Source organism: Sinocyclocheilus rhinocerous, unplaced genomic scaffold (genome assembly GCF_001515625.1).
Source record: "Sinocyclocheilus rhinocerous isolate Xijiao unplaced genomic scaffold, SAMN03320098_v1.1 scaffold3190, whole genome shotgun sequence".
NCBI lineage: Eukaryota > Metazoa > Chordata > Actinopteri > Cypriniformes > Cyprinidae > Sinocyclocheilus > Sinocyclocheilus rhinocerous.
Window position 1 is genome coordinate 151,370 of NW_015647087.1, and position 16,542 is coordinate 167,911.

The 16,542-nt window shown below is 40.3% G+C and overlaps 1 protein-coding gene across 5 annotated transcripts; it reads left to right on the forward strand.

The window, feature by feature from the left end:
• Nucleotides 1–1,990: 1,990 nt before the first annotated feature.
• Nucleotides 1,991–11,765, forward strand: LOC107708761 (growth hormone receptor-like). Of its 5 annotated transcripts, none has more exons than XM_016513069.1 (9): nucleotides 1,991–2,272; nucleotides 4,314–4,387; nucleotides 8,801–8,918; nucleotides 9,071–9,240; nucleotides 9,375–9,550; nucleotides 9,651–9,804; nucleotides 9,879–9,966; nucleotides 10,380–10,449; nucleotides 10,632–11,765. In XM_016513069.1, the coding sequence occupies exons 2-9, from the start codon at nucleotides 4,321–4,323 to the stop codon at nucleotides 11,217–11,219; spliced, it is 1,431 nt and encodes a 476-aa protein (XP_016368555.1). In that variant the 5' UTR covers nucleotides 1,991–2,272; nucleotides 4,314–4,320; the 3' UTR covers nucleotides 11,220–11,765. The 5 variants fall into 5 exon arrangements, with proteins under 5 accessions (XP_016368555.1, XP_016368552.1, XP_016368554.1 ...); XM_016513066.1 differs by having other exon boundaries at nucleotides 1,992–2,272; nucleotides 10,377–10,449; nucleotides 10,632–11,763; XM_016513068.1 differs by lacking the exon at nucleotides 1,991–2,272 and adding an exon at nucleotides 4,084–4,207 and having other exon boundaries at nucleotides 10,377–10,449; nucleotides 10,632–11,763.
• The last annotated feature ends 4,777 nt before the right edge of the window (nucleotides 11,766–16,542 follow it).

Sequence of the window (16,542 nt, forward strand, 5' to 3'; positions counted from 1 at the left end):
AAGTAATTAGTTTTAACGTTTCAAAACTGATTTAGCCTCACACACTGTTAATTAAAATAACTAGCTGAAAGATCTATTGCTAAAAATAAAACTTGAGACGTGACTTGGACCTCAGAGACTTGTGAACATGTCTGGTTGAAGTAGACTATAGTACAATATTTCTGTTCTTTTCAAAACAAATGGCACAGACATATGAAGTAGGCTACATTAAATCCTCACACGCTGACTGACATTGAAAACAGGTGAAAGCATTAATTCTGTCATGAATTACTCACCCTCGTGTTGTTCCATAAGACCGCCGTTCATCTTCGGAACACAAGTTAAGATATTTCTGATGAAATCCGAGAGCTCTCTGACCCTCACATAGACAGCAAGGGTACTTACACGATCAAGGCCCAGAAACGTACCAAGATGATCGACAAAGTAGTCCATGGTTCAACTGTAATGTTACGAAGCTACGAGAATACTTTTTTTTTTTGCGCAAAGAAAACGAAAATAATGAGTTATTAGCCTTACTTATTCGAACCAGAATATACAGATGATGAAGTAAGAGAGACGGAAGAGGCAGCAACACAAACAGAAGCCTCTGTCAGACACAGAGCAGTGGAGATCTGGTGGAGTAAATGTCAGAAATGCCAAGCCTACAGAACTGGAGAGACTGGGACATAGCCATGCCACAGCTGGAAAGTTTGGAGCATTCAGTCGATGAGACAACATTTCTTACACTGTTAATAAAATGATACAAATCACTCTACATCTGTTGTGTTCTTTCATTTGGAGTGTGCTATCTGGACTCGACTGATACGGCGGTACTGGTACTTCTGTCAGTGCCTAGAAACAACACCAATCATGAATATTTCACTACATACACAATACATTCTAAAACTTGAACACTCACTGAGGCTTTTTCGAGATCTCTGTAGTTTGACAGGACTTCTGTTTTCGTTTGCTTGTACAAACATTGTTCTCGTCTTGGCTGAAAAACAACCATTTTGTGAAACTCCTCTCTATTCACTTGTAATACAGCATTGAAATAGGCGATATTGTAGTGTATTTATCCATGTCAGGCCTAAACAAGATGCCAGCACAAAAACACTTTTTTGTTTAATTAGCGTTATCGAAAAAATCATCACACAGCCCTAAACTGAACTGACACGAGCTGAATAATGATGCTTTTGTCTGTCTGTTTCCATCATTAATTCTGTTGGTTGATTGATTCTACTACAGAACCAAAGGTGACTTGACTGAGCGTTTGTGGCATGATTTTATGATCTCTGAACATCCTCAGCGCTTGTAGAGAGCTTTATACATTACACTTTCCATTAACTGACTGAAATCAGGAGTTGATTGGAGAACATGCATGAGATATTTACTTCCAGAATCCCACTGGTGAAGGTTAAGCGCATGACGATCACAGATGTCAGCTGAGCAGATGAATGCGACACAGCCTGTTGATTCGTGTTGAGATGAAAAAGGTTGTTTGTCCCGTTGGAGCCGCTGAACTTTTCATCATCTCAAGGTATCTTATATCTTCATTAAGGCTTGTCCAATTACAGCCGTGGTCTGTGTTGTGCATGTGTCCACTGGGACAGTAAAGGTCAGTTTGTTTTCTTCTGTGGGCTGGGAAATCACTCTACCTCCCATGAATTCCCTGTTGAAAAAAACAGCATATGCTGGTTAGGTAGGTTTTGTAGCTGGGATGCTGGTTTGAGCTGGTTTAAGCTGGTCTTTAGCTCGTCGGACCAGCGTAAACCAGCTAAGTAGTAGCTAAGTAGTTTGACCAATAACACACAGGCATTGTACATAATTCTGCTTCTGCTTGGTGTCTTTTGTAATGTTGTTTAGCTCAAGCACACACTAGTGGGCAGAGTTAGTGAAAATAGCCTCTGCCATCAAGGTGTAATTTGTGTAATATGGAGTAATTGATTTGTGTCGTCGTGTGGGAGAGAATCTGGTCTGGCGGGTTTTAGTCTCGCTCACAGGGACTTGCTGAGTTTCCAGATCTCTCCGGGTGTGTTTGTAAGCTGTTGTCATGTGATACGCTGTATCAGGATTATTCCATTATCTCGTCTGTACGGTCATCTTCATCAACACAAAAGCAGGTGTGTGCAAGACGCTTGTCCCTTCAGAAACCACTACCTTTGTGAGTGTCGAGAAAGAGAAGAGGCGGGTTCAACAAGGTTAAAGTGGCGAGTGGCATGAGAACTGAACATGGACTCTGTCTGAAGCGCTTGAAGGGAATTTATCGGACTCAATCCTGCTGATTTTACAGGTCCGTTAAGCTTCGTTTCTGCATTTCTCCTGCTCTGGCTTGCTTCCTAATCTAGCGTTCTAATAAACCATAACAATCAGGCTTTATTATAATTATACAACATACATTTAGTAATTCATTAATTAATTAGGTGTGTGTTTGTTGTTAGGGTTGTTTTTGTGAGATTCACCTGTGCAAATATTCACGCTCTGTGCTCTGCTCCACTTGTCGAGACTCTAAAGCTTCATACCATCAGTGTTTTGTCACTGCTTTTTTTTCAGCTTTAAGTCGCTGGACGTGTTCTCACATGTTAAAAGTCACTCTCAGGTCACTTAACTAACAACATGAGCAGTCAGACATTCAGTCAGAGATGTGGCTCCGGTGATCTTCAGCATCTAGATGCGTTCGGCTTGTGTGTTTCCCTCACGCTCACAGGACATTTGATCCTGAATGAAGCAGCAGATTCCCAGCAGTTTGTTTGACTAGTCAGTGGTACGAACTTGTCTCTGATAAAGAATCTTTGCAAAATCTGACCGTCTGAGAACTGTGAGGCATGCTTGGTTTTGTTGAGAGCCCAGACATGCTGTTATAGGTTAGGTTAGTTATAGTTAGTTCACTCTGATCTGCAGTGATCTGGTGTGTCTACTAGTAGAGGAGTCTGATGATGAGCAGAGACTGTGTATTTAATGGCTGTAACCACAATTTCTGAGCTTTTTCAAATCCAGGTAAGCATGGATCAGTGGTGCTCGTCTCCTCACACTCCACTTGTTTATAGAGATTTGAGTGGGTTACACAAGCTATATTCACTTACATTTACATATATGTATTTAGCAGACGCTTGAAAAGCAACATGCAAAAGCAGTTTGTCAAAGAGCCAACACTATTCCAAATATACAATGCTGACTGTGCTTGTGCATTGTTTTACTTACCTGCTTTTGACATATTCGACCCAACTCCAGACTTTCCAGGGATTTCTGTGAGAAAGGGATTGTGAAAAAAAAAAGGCAACCACCCCTTTAAAATAAATGTTGTTTGTAATGAACGGCACTATAATAAATGTTGTATTTTTTTATGCATTTATTTTTGTTGTGTTATGAATGCCACTAAGGAGCACAGTTATTGGGCTGAGTTCACTGAACAGGTTCGAGTTCTTCAGCACAGAGGAAACTGTCGTGGAGATCCTGAATAGCATTAGCAGTCACCGGACGTCATACATCAACACGTATCACGCCAGAGCCGCATTCAGAACAGTCACGCCTTTATGCATTAAAGACGCTTTTGTAACACATGCATGCCATCACTCTGCTTTTGTGTGACACAATTAGATCAAAGGTTGGTCTTTCGAGGAAACGGTGTGAACTGTGCGATTACAGTCACTGACCCAATGAGCTTCTTTGAGTCGTTTTAACCATGTGAATCATATCCTGGGTTTCTCCAGTCAACATGATCTGATGTGATTGAGAGAGTCTTTAATGTTACAGGCGAAACATGATTCATCATGTTTGTCCATCATCATCATAATGTAATAACTCGCTTCACCTCTAATGTCAACTGTGTGTTATTTGCGGAGTTAACTAATAGTCAAATATCGGTTTATGTCAACTGTGTTATTTGCGGAGTTAACTAATTGTCAATATCGGTTTATGTCAACTGTGTGTAATTTGCGGAGTTAACTAATTGTCAAATATCGGTTTAGTGATTTCAGGCTGTTGTAGGTGATGCAGGTTTTCTGAAATCAAACCAGTCGTTAAAGTAAGGAATAATAGATTCTATTTAATGGTGGTAATAAAAGTGGTGATGCAGCTCGGGTGTTGACAGACTGAAAGCTATGAATTCGAGTCTGTGTGGCATCATGAAGGTTCCAGTATTTCCAGTTCCCATCAGCCTTTGTCAACAGATCACAGGGCTTTTAAACATGTGTGCCTCTGAAGTTCTGCATGTCTAAGAAGAGTTGAGGTTTGAAGCTTCGTCGTGATGTGCGTTTTATTGTTACACGTGTGTGTGCACTGTTTATTTACTGTCGGCTCATGCAGTGAAGCTGTTGTGTGTGTTTGTGTTGCAGACGCGTGATGCTGTGCTTTCTGCTGACGCTCCACTGGATGACGGTCACTGTAGCGCTGCAGTCATCCAAGGAAGGTGAGTGAAGAACTCTTGTGACATTATGGATCGCAAAACAAACCAAAAGAAAGGGGTGTGTGGAGGAGGAGGGATTGGTGATTGGGGTGTGGCTTGCAGAACTCCTCACACTGGATGAGAAGCATTATAATTGGACCAAATTCTTGTTGATGTACTACATCAAAAAGTCTGTAAGTTTGTACATTTTACGCACTAGTCCACAATTTAATATTAGAAACAGTACTAATAGTATTGATTAGATGCCATTTATTTTTTTAAGTTATGACTTTGAATAATTGATTTTTAGAATAGAGATCTGACGATTCTGAAAACAAAACATTAGACAAGCAAACAAAATAATCTGTAGTCTAATTTACTTGAGGTTCTGACAAAATGTCTAAATTGTAACAAATTAGTCTATTTAAAAATATTAATTTAAATGAATTCATTATGGAAAAAATCACTTGAAATAAGTGAATGAAGACTTGTTTCGTCCAGAGTTTTTAAACGAAGACATCAAATACATTTTTACCAGTCACTGGTCGCCACCTACTGGCATAATGTAACATCTACATCTCTTTATTTGAAATGTAACATTTGTTCTAAAGGTCAGTTACTCATTTTTGCAACATCGGAGTCTATATCCGGACTTTTATCCCAGTACTTTCGTTATTATCTAATGTTTACAACACAGAAATGTAGCCTACTGTTTGTGAAGCTGTTAAATATACCGATGTGATTTCAAAGGTTTAAATATCGGAATTATAGTCATTTAGGAATAAGATTGCGTGTGTTTGAATCGAGATCATGATCTTTTAATGCTTAATCGTGAATACATATGCGCCTATATCCTATGTATTTTTGTACTGTATGTCATGATTGTACCAGACCTCAAAAGTAGCATGGGCTTCTGCGATCCACATCCTCTAAGAGCGAGAGGAACATCAAGACCTTATGTCTGTATGTCTTTTATTATTAGTCAAGTTAAATATAAAAACGAGTTAGAAAAGTGCAGCTTATGTAAGGACACAAGGGAAAAATCTGGTCACCCTTTCTTTTAAGGTCCAATTCCCGCTATTAACAAACCATTAACTACGACCTTTTCCTCAATAAACTCCTAATTTGCTGCTTATTATAAACTCCAAATTTCTGCGTGTGATTTACTAACAATGCGCAAATTAAAGAACACAGACGCAGCATCTCATTTACATACCGACCAACGCAATATACCAAGCGCAGCGCAAATTAGCGTAGTCGCAAATAAAGAATAAAGAATAAAGAAGCCACAGTACGTTGAAAAGAACCGGAGGCCAAAAAAAATGAAGGTTTGCTAGAAGTTTTGCTAGAGCTGGTATTGCGTTAGTAAATCCTGACAGTACGATTTTAACGCCAAAAGATGGTTTGCGCTGGCGCACGCTGTTAGTCAAACTGGCCCTTAAGACTTTTAAAATATATAGAGTAACTAGTTATATGTAACTGAATTATGTAATTTAATTACTAAATAAATGTAACTAATCTGTTACAGGCACTGAGAAAAAATGGGTAATTACAGTTACTTATGAAATGTTAACGATTACAAAGAGGGTTTACATCTGAATATGTTCACACACACATACAGATATGATTGATTCCTTTCATAAATTGTATTGACTGCTCTAAAATGTTTCAGGAGTTTAGGACACAGAATAGCACACGTGTTTAATTACTTGATAACTGTTTTATTCCATATTTGGGTTTATGTATATGCTTTATTTTTAAAGATTAACCGTTTTTGCAAGGCATTGTTAGATGCCAGTGTGTCCTTTCAAATTAAGAAATTTGATTTCAAAAACAATATCATAGCAATTAAACTATATATTTTTATTTGAAATCTGTATTTAACCTCAGAACGATCTCAAAGTAAAAAGAGGTGCTAAAGTCTGATTTTGTGGTGGCTGTGCTTTGAAATGAATTATCAAGAGATTAAGTATTTTGACCGTAATCAGTGTTGAGTACTACTGTAAAGTTAACCCTGCCTGCTTTAAATGTTTCAAAATAATTTGAAATGATTTAGACATTTAAAATTTAGAAAAGGAATTAAAAAGCAATCAAATTTGATCATTTACATTACTTTAAGCAATTGAAATAGTTACACTACTATATTTTAAATAGGGCAACTTGTAATCTGTAACCTGTTACATCTCCAAAGTAACCTTCCCAACACTGTTCAAAACTATCTGTTTGTGGCTTTGTGTGAAGGAAATTGCTAGTAGTGCGAAAAATAAGTTATGATCATATTTCATGAGGCTTGATCCGCTCTGGTTTTCAGCTTTCCTCGGGTTTATCTTTCACGCGTGACGTCAACATATGATGACAGGCTGTTGTAAGTAAATAAAGCGGTTAGTAAACACTAAACCATTAGATCAGAGTCCTTAACACACCCGCTAAAGCAGGTTTATAGCACATCGAGTGTGTGTGTGTGTAGATGTAAATAAGTAAATACATGTACAATACTAATAAGTAAATACAGGGTTTCTGCAGGTTTTATGAAGGAAAATTTAAGACATTTTAATTTTAAGACATTTTGAAGACCAAGTAATGGGCATTTGAGGAATAAATTAAATGGAACACAAGTTAAAATGGCTCTAAATGCAAATGTATTAGCCATACTCTCACTATTACTAGCATATTTTCTGTTTATTAGTACTTATAAAGCACATATTAATGCCTCATTCTGCATGTCCATATTCTAGATCCCTTAAACCTACCCCATATCTAAATGAACAGTTACCTTACTAACTATTAATAAGCAGCTTGTCTTTGCATCATGTATTAAATGTTTTTGTATTATGCTTTTGTATTAACTTTTTAAAGTGAAAACTGACAGTGAGTGTATCTGAGATCTCAAATCGCCGGTAAGAGCTTCTCAGATGATCCTGTATGAACTCTTGAAACTCTACTGAGCGGTTTTTAGCTGCTCATTGCTGTGTTTATTACTCGGTCACAACGCTCTCTCTGTGTCTGTGTTTTGTAGGAATGTGTAGCTGCTAGCATGAGCCCACATGTCATTATCTCAAACACACTGAAGACACTAATGGAGTGTTTTGTGTTTAATGTTTGCTGTCAGCAACTAAACTTGTAGCTATAAAAGTGAGTCAGTAAGAGTCGAGGAGTGTGCGTCACGCTGATGAGTGACTAAAGTCAAGTATGTTGTGTAGTGTGCGTCAAGCTCATTCTTCTATACAAGTAGCAAAGGCTTTCCCAATCATAAAACAGCAACCTAATAAAAAAAGCATTATACAGTGTTTGGTTTTGTAAAACAAGAATGAGACCTGCTTCTGTTTATAATTCACTGCTGTATGGTGTATGTTACATACTCCATGTTTAAATTACAGTACAAAATTATTCCTAATTTGTCTCTTTTTGTACAGATGGTAATGTAATCCAAAGACTAATACCTGTGTAGTTGTTCGGCTAAATCTAACTCTTTTGTTAGTATTTCAATCAATATATGATTTAGAATATACAGTATGTCAATATGGTATTACTGTAGAAATGTAGCGAAATTGCTGTCATATTCAGTTTTGATAGGTTTTGAACTTAAAGGGTTAGTTCACCCAAAAATGAAAATTAGCCCATGATTTACTCACCCTCAAGCCATCCTAGGTGTATATGACTTTCTTCTTTCAGATGAATCCAATTGGAGTTATATTAAAAAATGTCCTGGCTCTTCCAAGCTTTATAATGGCAGTGAATGGCTGTTGATATGATAATAGTCCAATAGAACTATTGTCTGAGTGAGAAATGAATTGATGTCATTTCAAAGCTGTAGTCATTCAAGGGATGTATTTTGTGCCAAAGCAATGATTCACAGTTTAGCTCACATAGGTCACTTATTTACAATAGCAGTCTAAGTATTAAGAAATGTGTCCTAGCTGTTATAAAACACTGTAATTGACCACAATAAGATGTTCCTCTTCATAACGTGTTATTATGTTCACGCTTGATGTTGCGGTAAGAAATGACCACATCAACCCAAAGAGCTGGATATATCATAGACAACATCTACGTCAACACTTGAGTTGTTTCGGCAGCATTCTGGGGTGCGTTTCCCAAAAGCATCGTTAGCCAGCTGTGGTCGCAAGTTCCGTCGTTACCAACATAGTTCAACGATTCTGTGTTTCCCGAAACCATAGCTCACATGAACATTCGCAAACCTACGTAGTTGGGACTACAGCTCTCGACCTGTGGTTAGAAGCATAGTTTCTTGTTAGAAAGACACATGGGCTTAAATAAATTATGCTCTTGTGCACAATAAGCGAGCTAACATGCAGTACAATCTATACATTCGGTGTTCATTCTGACTCCACTGTAGTTGCTTCATGTAATTTGCCACTGCTACGCTGCAATAGACTTCTTCTCTGAGATCTTCAGTCTTTGTTTCTTCCATTGCAGATGGCAAAAGGCCGTATATTTACCGCTGCCGCTCGCCCAACATGGAGATCTTCACCTGCTGGTGGCGTCCGATCGCTAATCAGGACAACGTCACCTACACGTTCCTGTACACCACGGGGTGAGACGTGAACCAAACGCACTTCACAGCGTGCCTTTAATGCATCTGTGTAACATTCGATCGCTTTGATTTATCATCATGTTTCACCAGATTAGTGTTTGTTATGTGGAGTGTAGCTGTGAATAGTGAACAGACGTCATGTTGCTCCGCAGTGAGCGCGCTCCTCGGGAGTGTCCCGATTACGTGAGCGGCGGCATCAACAGCTGCTTCTTCGATGCCAAACACACTCAGGTCTGGGAGATGTACTGCATGAACGTGACCGCACACACGCGCACGGGGCTCATCACCTCTCAGAAACACTGCCTGGACGTGGTCGATATAGGTGATGCTTTACTCTAAATATTACAAAAATGTCAAGATATTGTGAAGCTGGCATCAACTCTTCTGACTGAAATTTCTCTTGAGGTTTGCTCATCATCATGTTTGTTAATGAGTCTCGTGTGCTTCTGTCCCCAGTGGAGACCGACCCCCCCTGTAACCTGACGTACATCATGCTGAACGAGAGCATCGGTGAAGTCGGCCGCAGTGTTTTAGTGTCCTGGTTGCATCCGGTTGAGTCTCTAGTGCATGAGGCATTGATCATGATCTACGAGCTGCGCTACAGAAACCTCGCTCACACAGACAGCTGGAGGGTACAGACACAGAGAGTCTGCTTATCACGTCTCCATTTTTATGATAACTGTAGAAGAGACAGGAATGGAGTCAAACATTTTGTGGTCTATTGGTCTGAAGGTAATGGAGCGTTTGCGCGAGCCTCGTGTGGAGTTTTTGGATCTGCCGGTGGGAACGTATGAGTTCAGTGTGCGCTGCCGCTCCACCAGCAACAAACACTGGAGTGCATGGAGCGAGTCCATCATCGTCACCATCAACGGCAGAGCTCTGTCCGGTACTCACACACACACTTACGCATATATCAGACTGATAGCTGCTGCTCTAAGTGTCTGTCTGTCTGCCTCTCAGATCGGATGTTGGCCTTGATCCTTGTGACCAGCATCGCCATCATGATCTTCCTCTTCATCAGTTTGGGGAACATCCCACGAGGCAAGAGGTCAGTGACGTCATGAAGCTCGTAGCTCTGGTCACAGATGGATCTGTAGATCTGCGTCATTAGCTCACATGAGAGCATGGATCTAGAGGCTTCATCAGATGTTTAGTTCAGGCACCGAGAGTCACAAATCTGCAGACGGCTGCAGAAAAGTGATTAATAAACATACTAGATGATTTTTATCTGAAAATGTAAACATGCAAAAAGGGTTCTGTGAGGGGTAGAGAATAAAAATACTGAAAATACTCTACTGGGATGTGTTATGAATAAAGACTTTTAAATGGCAAAAAAACAGTCAGGGTCAGTGTGCTGTTTATTAAAAACAAGACAAGTCTACAGAACTCGTTTAGCTAATGTCTGTGTGTTTTGTATCACTGTCTCATGGATGTTTTTCACTGCTTGTGTTCTTCCAGCAGGATTAAATCGCTCCTCCTGCCAGCGATTCCCAAACCGCGCATCCCAGGGCTTGAACCCGCTCTGCTGAAGGTCTGAGAGTCCCGTCACACCTCACACTGTTTGAGTTATTAGTAGTGTTCAGATCAGAAAATAGCTTAGCGACTGCATAGCACCGTCACGACAACTAGCACAACAATGTTGAATGATGTATTCGGAACCGCGTGAGGAACTTAATTTGAAGCTTCAGCTTCTGTTCTTTCTTGTCCCAACAGAAGGGGAAGATTGACGAGATCAATCAGCATTTCTCCAGTTTTCACGGCTATAAGTCGCCGCAGTACTGCACGGATACGTGGTACCAGGTGAGCGTGGACACGAGTCCGGCTGTGACGCCTGACGGTATACAGGAGGATGCACCGATCGGGCCAATCACGCAGTACGTCACCTGCCCCGACGGACAACAGTCTGTTCAGATCAGCTGCACTCCTGCGCCTTACTGTCATGGCCCCGCCCCCTACGGTGAGGGAGACACGCCCCCTCCAGACCCTGGCCCCGCCCACCCGGAGCTCGCCTCTGTCCCAGGCATGGACTACAGCATGATTCTAAGCCCCGCCCCCGCGGCACCGCCCACTCAGGACTTCTACACGTGTGTGAACAGCGTGACGCCCACCAGCGCGCTGCATCTGGTGCCCTACCTGCAGCTCAACGAGGGAGCGGATGACGAAGCAGACAAGAGCAGCCAGCTGGCAGCGCTGCTGGAGAAGCAGATGGAGGCGCTGTTGAGCACGATCGAGTCGGACCCGAGCGAAGCTGGCATGCCTTCACTACTACATTCTTCAGACAGGAGCTGCAGAAGCATCTAATAACACACACACACACACACACAGAATAACACAGTCCATGAGTCACGCAGTCTGTGCTGGTTTGTCTTGATGGGAAACGTGCCTGGAGTTTCAGTTCAAGCTGAGCGCATTCGCATGCAGAACGCCTGATTCACAGCGCAAGTGTCAGCAGCGCATCATTTTTCACTGCGCATGTTAAGAAACGTGGTTGTTCACATTGAAGCGTGAGCATTGCATTAGCAGCAGTGTAGCGGGTGTTTTAACGCCAAGTCTAGTTTCGCAGAGCTGCTACTGCTCAATTTAAGTGACAACGCACTAATATGGACTAAATGAACATATTTTAATCGAATTCATTGAATTTAGTTTGCAAAGATGTGTAGATTTGATATGAATTATAGAAAGTCATGTAAATGATTTAGCTACCAGTCAGGTGAATTTTTCCTCCTCATGTAAATAAGATTTTTCAAAGACAATTAATGACCATTTTAGGTCATACTTAAATTATACAGTCACCGTAGTTACCTATAAATCCCTGCATAGATGAAAAGACGCTTTCAGTGTGAATTCAAGCGTGAGCGAAATACAGTAAATTCAAACGTGAAGTCAAATGTTGTTGTTATTTTTATTTTTTTTATATCTAAAAATGCCTATGGAAAGTCCCTTTTAATTTGTTTGAACTCACATACAGCTCAAACATTTAATTTCACAAGCATAGTAATCGTCAGGCCTTCGGCTCCGGTTAGACTGGAATAAGGTCACCTTGTGGGTTATGAAGGCATTTGCAGGCAGAAAAAAGACAAGAAAACTGTTAGGGAGTGGTGGAAATGACTAATGAGCCAATAAGTGCTCCTCTGCTGCCATCTACTGGTTACAGTAGTAATTTTCAGCCTTTTTTGTGAGGTCATAACATTAAAAAATAAAATTCAAAGTGCTCCTATTATTCCATTTCAAATATTTCCTTTCATGCAGTGTGTAATGTAGCCGTATATAAATGTAAAGAATCTGCAAAGTTGTAAAGCCGAAAGTCTGCAATAAATAAAGTCGTCTTCTAAAAGAAAGAAAAACGAGTTGTCAGGAATTCGAATCCCACTTTATGCAAATGAGTAACACATTTGCATAATTCCTGCACTATGTCAGGAATGACTTCTTTCTCTTCTTTCCATCTATTCCATAAGTTTTTTGCCACCAGGAGCTCCTCTGACTGCAACTCTATTTTATAATGTGTGGCAAGAATCTTGAGGGATTCTTCATCAAGAAAGGTGTCTGATGCTGGATGGCAGGCTTGAATGCCCTTCATAACATCTACTCCTACTCCTGAGAAATGGTTGTCAATCTCCTGCATCATTCGGTCAAGACATGAAGTCATGTGAAGAACTGATTTCTGAGGTTGTCCCACATGCTGTCTCCCACCACATAATCATCAAGCCTCTTCTGTTTCCGTCTAAAACATGATGCTTCCCAAAGAGACGGCAAGAAAAGCAGAATGCAGAATTTCTGGATACTGAGTACTCAAGCCACTGAAATTCATCCAGCCAATTCTTATTAAAAGCTCTCCGCTGTGTTCCAAATTGGGTAAAGGGATACTGCTGAAGCTTCACCTGCTTTGGGCCTGTCTGCAGTGTTCCTAGATAATCCCTTTCACTTTCTGCCCCTTTCTTTGTTTTGTTGCTAAAGCCTCTTTTTTTCTTTGCTGATTCATCTGGGACAAGGTAAAATGGCACGCTTAGCTCTGTTATTGTTTTAATAAATAGCCCTCACTTAACAACATGATTTTTGTGAGAATAAGGCGGTCCTTATCGGAGTGAATGAATGACAACGTAAAGTTAGATGTGCAGAGAACAAATCTGCGGTTGTAGTAGAAATTATTTTATTGCGCATGAAAACTTGTACATAAAAGGCATGGGAATAAAAACATTCAGGGCTTCAGCCCCCTTAGCCCACCCCTAAAACTTTTGTAGAATTCTGGGGCCTGTTTCAGAAAACAAGTTGACCAAATAAACCAGGTTCATTTCAGTTACTCAGCTGATTTGGTTCAAAATAAGTCAGACTAACTGAAATAAGCCTGGCTTATTTGGTAAACTTGTTTTATGAAACAGGCCCCAGAATTCTACAAACACACACACACACACACAGAATAACACAGTCCATGAGTCACGCAGTCTGTGCTGGTTTGTCTTGATGGGAAACGTGCCTGGAGTTTCAGTTCAAGCTGAGCGCATTCGCATGCAGAACGCCTGATTCACAGCGCAAGTGTCAGCAGCGCATCATTTTTCACTGCGCATGTTAAGAAACGTGGTTGTTCACATTGAAGCGTGAGCATTGCATTAGCAGCAGTGTAGCGGGTGTTTTAACGCCAAGTCTAGTTTCGCAGAGCTGCTACTGCTCAATTTAAGTGACAACGCACTAATATGGACTAAATGAACATATTTTAATCGAATTCATTGAATTTAGTTTGCAAAGATGTGTAGATTTGATATGAATTATAGAAAGTCATGTAAATGATTTAGCTACCAGTCAGGTGAATTTTTCCTCCTCATGTAAATAAGATTTTTCAAAGACAATTAATGACCATTTTAGGTCATACTTAAATTATACAGTCACCGTAGTTACCTATAAATCCCTGCATAGATGAAAAGACGCTTTCAGTGTGAATTCAAGCGTGAGCGAAATACAGTTCCTGCACTATGTCAGGAATGACTTCTTTCTCTTCTTTCCATCTATTCCATAAGTTTTTTGCCACCAGGAGCTCCTCTGACTGCAACTCTATTTTATAATGTGTGGCAAGAATCTTGAGGGATTCTTCATCAAGAAAGGTGTCTGATGCTGGATGGCAGGCTTGAATGCCAGTAATCTAGGGCAAGCAATGGTTCCGGTGCAGGTAGCAAACAGACAAAACGAGGAGACAGGCTAAGATACAAGGCTCGGGTAAACAAGGTTGAGGCAAAGAACAAGACTAGGAACTAGGCAAAACTCGGAATGGCTCCGTAACGTTGCTATCACTGACATAGTGATATGTGCAAACGATACTCATCCCTGAACTGAGGTTAGAGCCTGGTATTTATAGTGTGTGTGATTGGCTGCAGGTGCGAATGTAATCAGTGAAATGGAGCATGGGAAATGTAGTCGGGGGTGATGTGTAACAGTCTGTGTAACGTGAGAGTCAATATAATAGGAAGGCGTCCTCTGGTGGCGAGCAGACGGAAGACCACGTACAGGATTCGTGACAGTCATGTCTGTGCCTTATAACTCATGCAGGTTAAAACGTTCATGTTCCACCTGCAGATCAATTATAGAAACACATTAGAGAGGTTTATCACCACATAATCATCAAGCCTCTTCTGTTTCCGTCTAAAACATGATGCTTCCCAAAGAGACGGCAAGAAAAGCAGAATGCAGAATTTCTGGATACTGAGTACTCAAGCCACTGAAATTCATCCAGCCAATTCTTATTAAAAGCTCTCCGCTGTGTTCCAAATTGGGTAAAGGGATACTGCTGAAGCTTCACCTGCTTTGGGCCTGTCTGCAGTGTTCCTAGATAATCCCTTTCACTTTCTGCCCCTTTCTTTGTTTTGTTGCTAAAGCCTCTTTTTTTCTTTGCTGATTCATCTGGGACAAGGTAAAATGGCACGCTTAGCTCTGTTATTGTTTTAATAAATAGCCCTCACTTAACAACATGATTTTTGTGAGAATAAGGCGGTCCTTATCGGAGTGAATGAATGACAACGTAAAGTTAGATGTGCAGAGAACAAATCTGCGGTTGTAGTAGAAATTATTTTATTGCGCATGAAAACTTGTACATAAAAGGCATGGGAATAAAAACATTCAGGGCTTCAGCCCCCTTAGCCCACCCCTAAAACTTTTGTAGAATTCTGGGGCCTGTTTCAGAAAACAAGTTGACCAAATAAACCAGGTTCATTTCAGTTACTCAGCTGATTTGGTTCAAAATAAGTCAGACTAACTGAAATAAGCCTGGCTTATTTGGTAAACTTGTTTTATGAAACAGGCCCCAGAATTCTACAAACGTTTCTCATAATATAAGTGACTGCTGTGAAATTGAGACCATTTTACCAATCGCACAGAGACCTTTAGAATAATACGAAACATGAAAAGGTTAAAATCATATATTCTTAAGACATAATAACCACAAAACGTAAGGATAGTAACTTGAGTTCTTCCAAGTCGACTTTTGGTGACCTGCACCGTATGTTCAGTAGGGAAGAGGGGGCTTAAGGATGGGTGAAGGGGCAGTTGAACAAATAGTAGATCTTCTCTTCAGATTAGAACGTTTATTATTTTGTTGCATGGCATCTGTTTTGTGTGAGTTCCTGATGTGTGCTTCCACTTCCGGTCCCATCGCAACACAATCAAAACTAATGGGCGAATCCTCTCTTTCCTTTCTTTCTTTCTTCTCTCGCCGGTGTTACTGCACTGTATCTGGCTGCTTTAATTCTAAACAACGACACACACGCCTCAGTTTTCACGATTTCCTGACACAACATGTATTGAGGAAAGCATGGATGAGACTGATGCGGTGGGATGAAGGTCCTTCTAAAATATTACGCGGGAGCACGTTCGTGAGTAGTATGCATTTCTAGGCCTAGGATGTATAGGCCTACAGCTCATATCAATTCAACTCAAGTGTATTTGCATAGCGCTTTTCATGATACAAATCGTTGCAAAGCAGCTTTACAGAACATTTTAAGTTTCTACATTATATTTAGGAGTAGGTTATTAGTGGTGACTACGGCAAAAATGTACAGTAAAATCATGCAGTTAGTACGGTGGCCGAGAAGTGCAAAACAAATCACAATTCTGAAAACAAAATAACAAATTACAAACGCAAATGCAAGTCTAAAAAACAAAATAACAATTCAGAAAACACAACAACAATTCAGAAAACATTATAACAAGTCAGAAAACACAACGACAAATCAGACAAACCGGAAGAGGTAGGTATAGTTTGAGACAGCGCCATTGGTTTGGGATTACTCACCAATAGTTTATGAGAGACCATATCAAAAGCTGAGCTGAGATCGAGTAGTAGAAGTATAGAAAGATTGCCCGAATCACCAGAAAGGAGTAGGTCGTCACCGTAAGTTAGTTACAAATTACACGTAATCAAACAGATGATGAACACTATTAACTGCAATGATTACATGTTGCGATTAAACTTTGCAATTGCGATTAAACATGATTAAGCAAAATGTGGTAGTTTTATATGTTGTTCCAGGATTAGCATCATCTGAGGTCTTCTGAGGGGTTGGCATCATCTCTTCTCAAGTGTTCGCTCATCTCAGGTCTTCGTAAAGGTTGGATACAGACTGAAGCTTGTGTAATTCCTAGT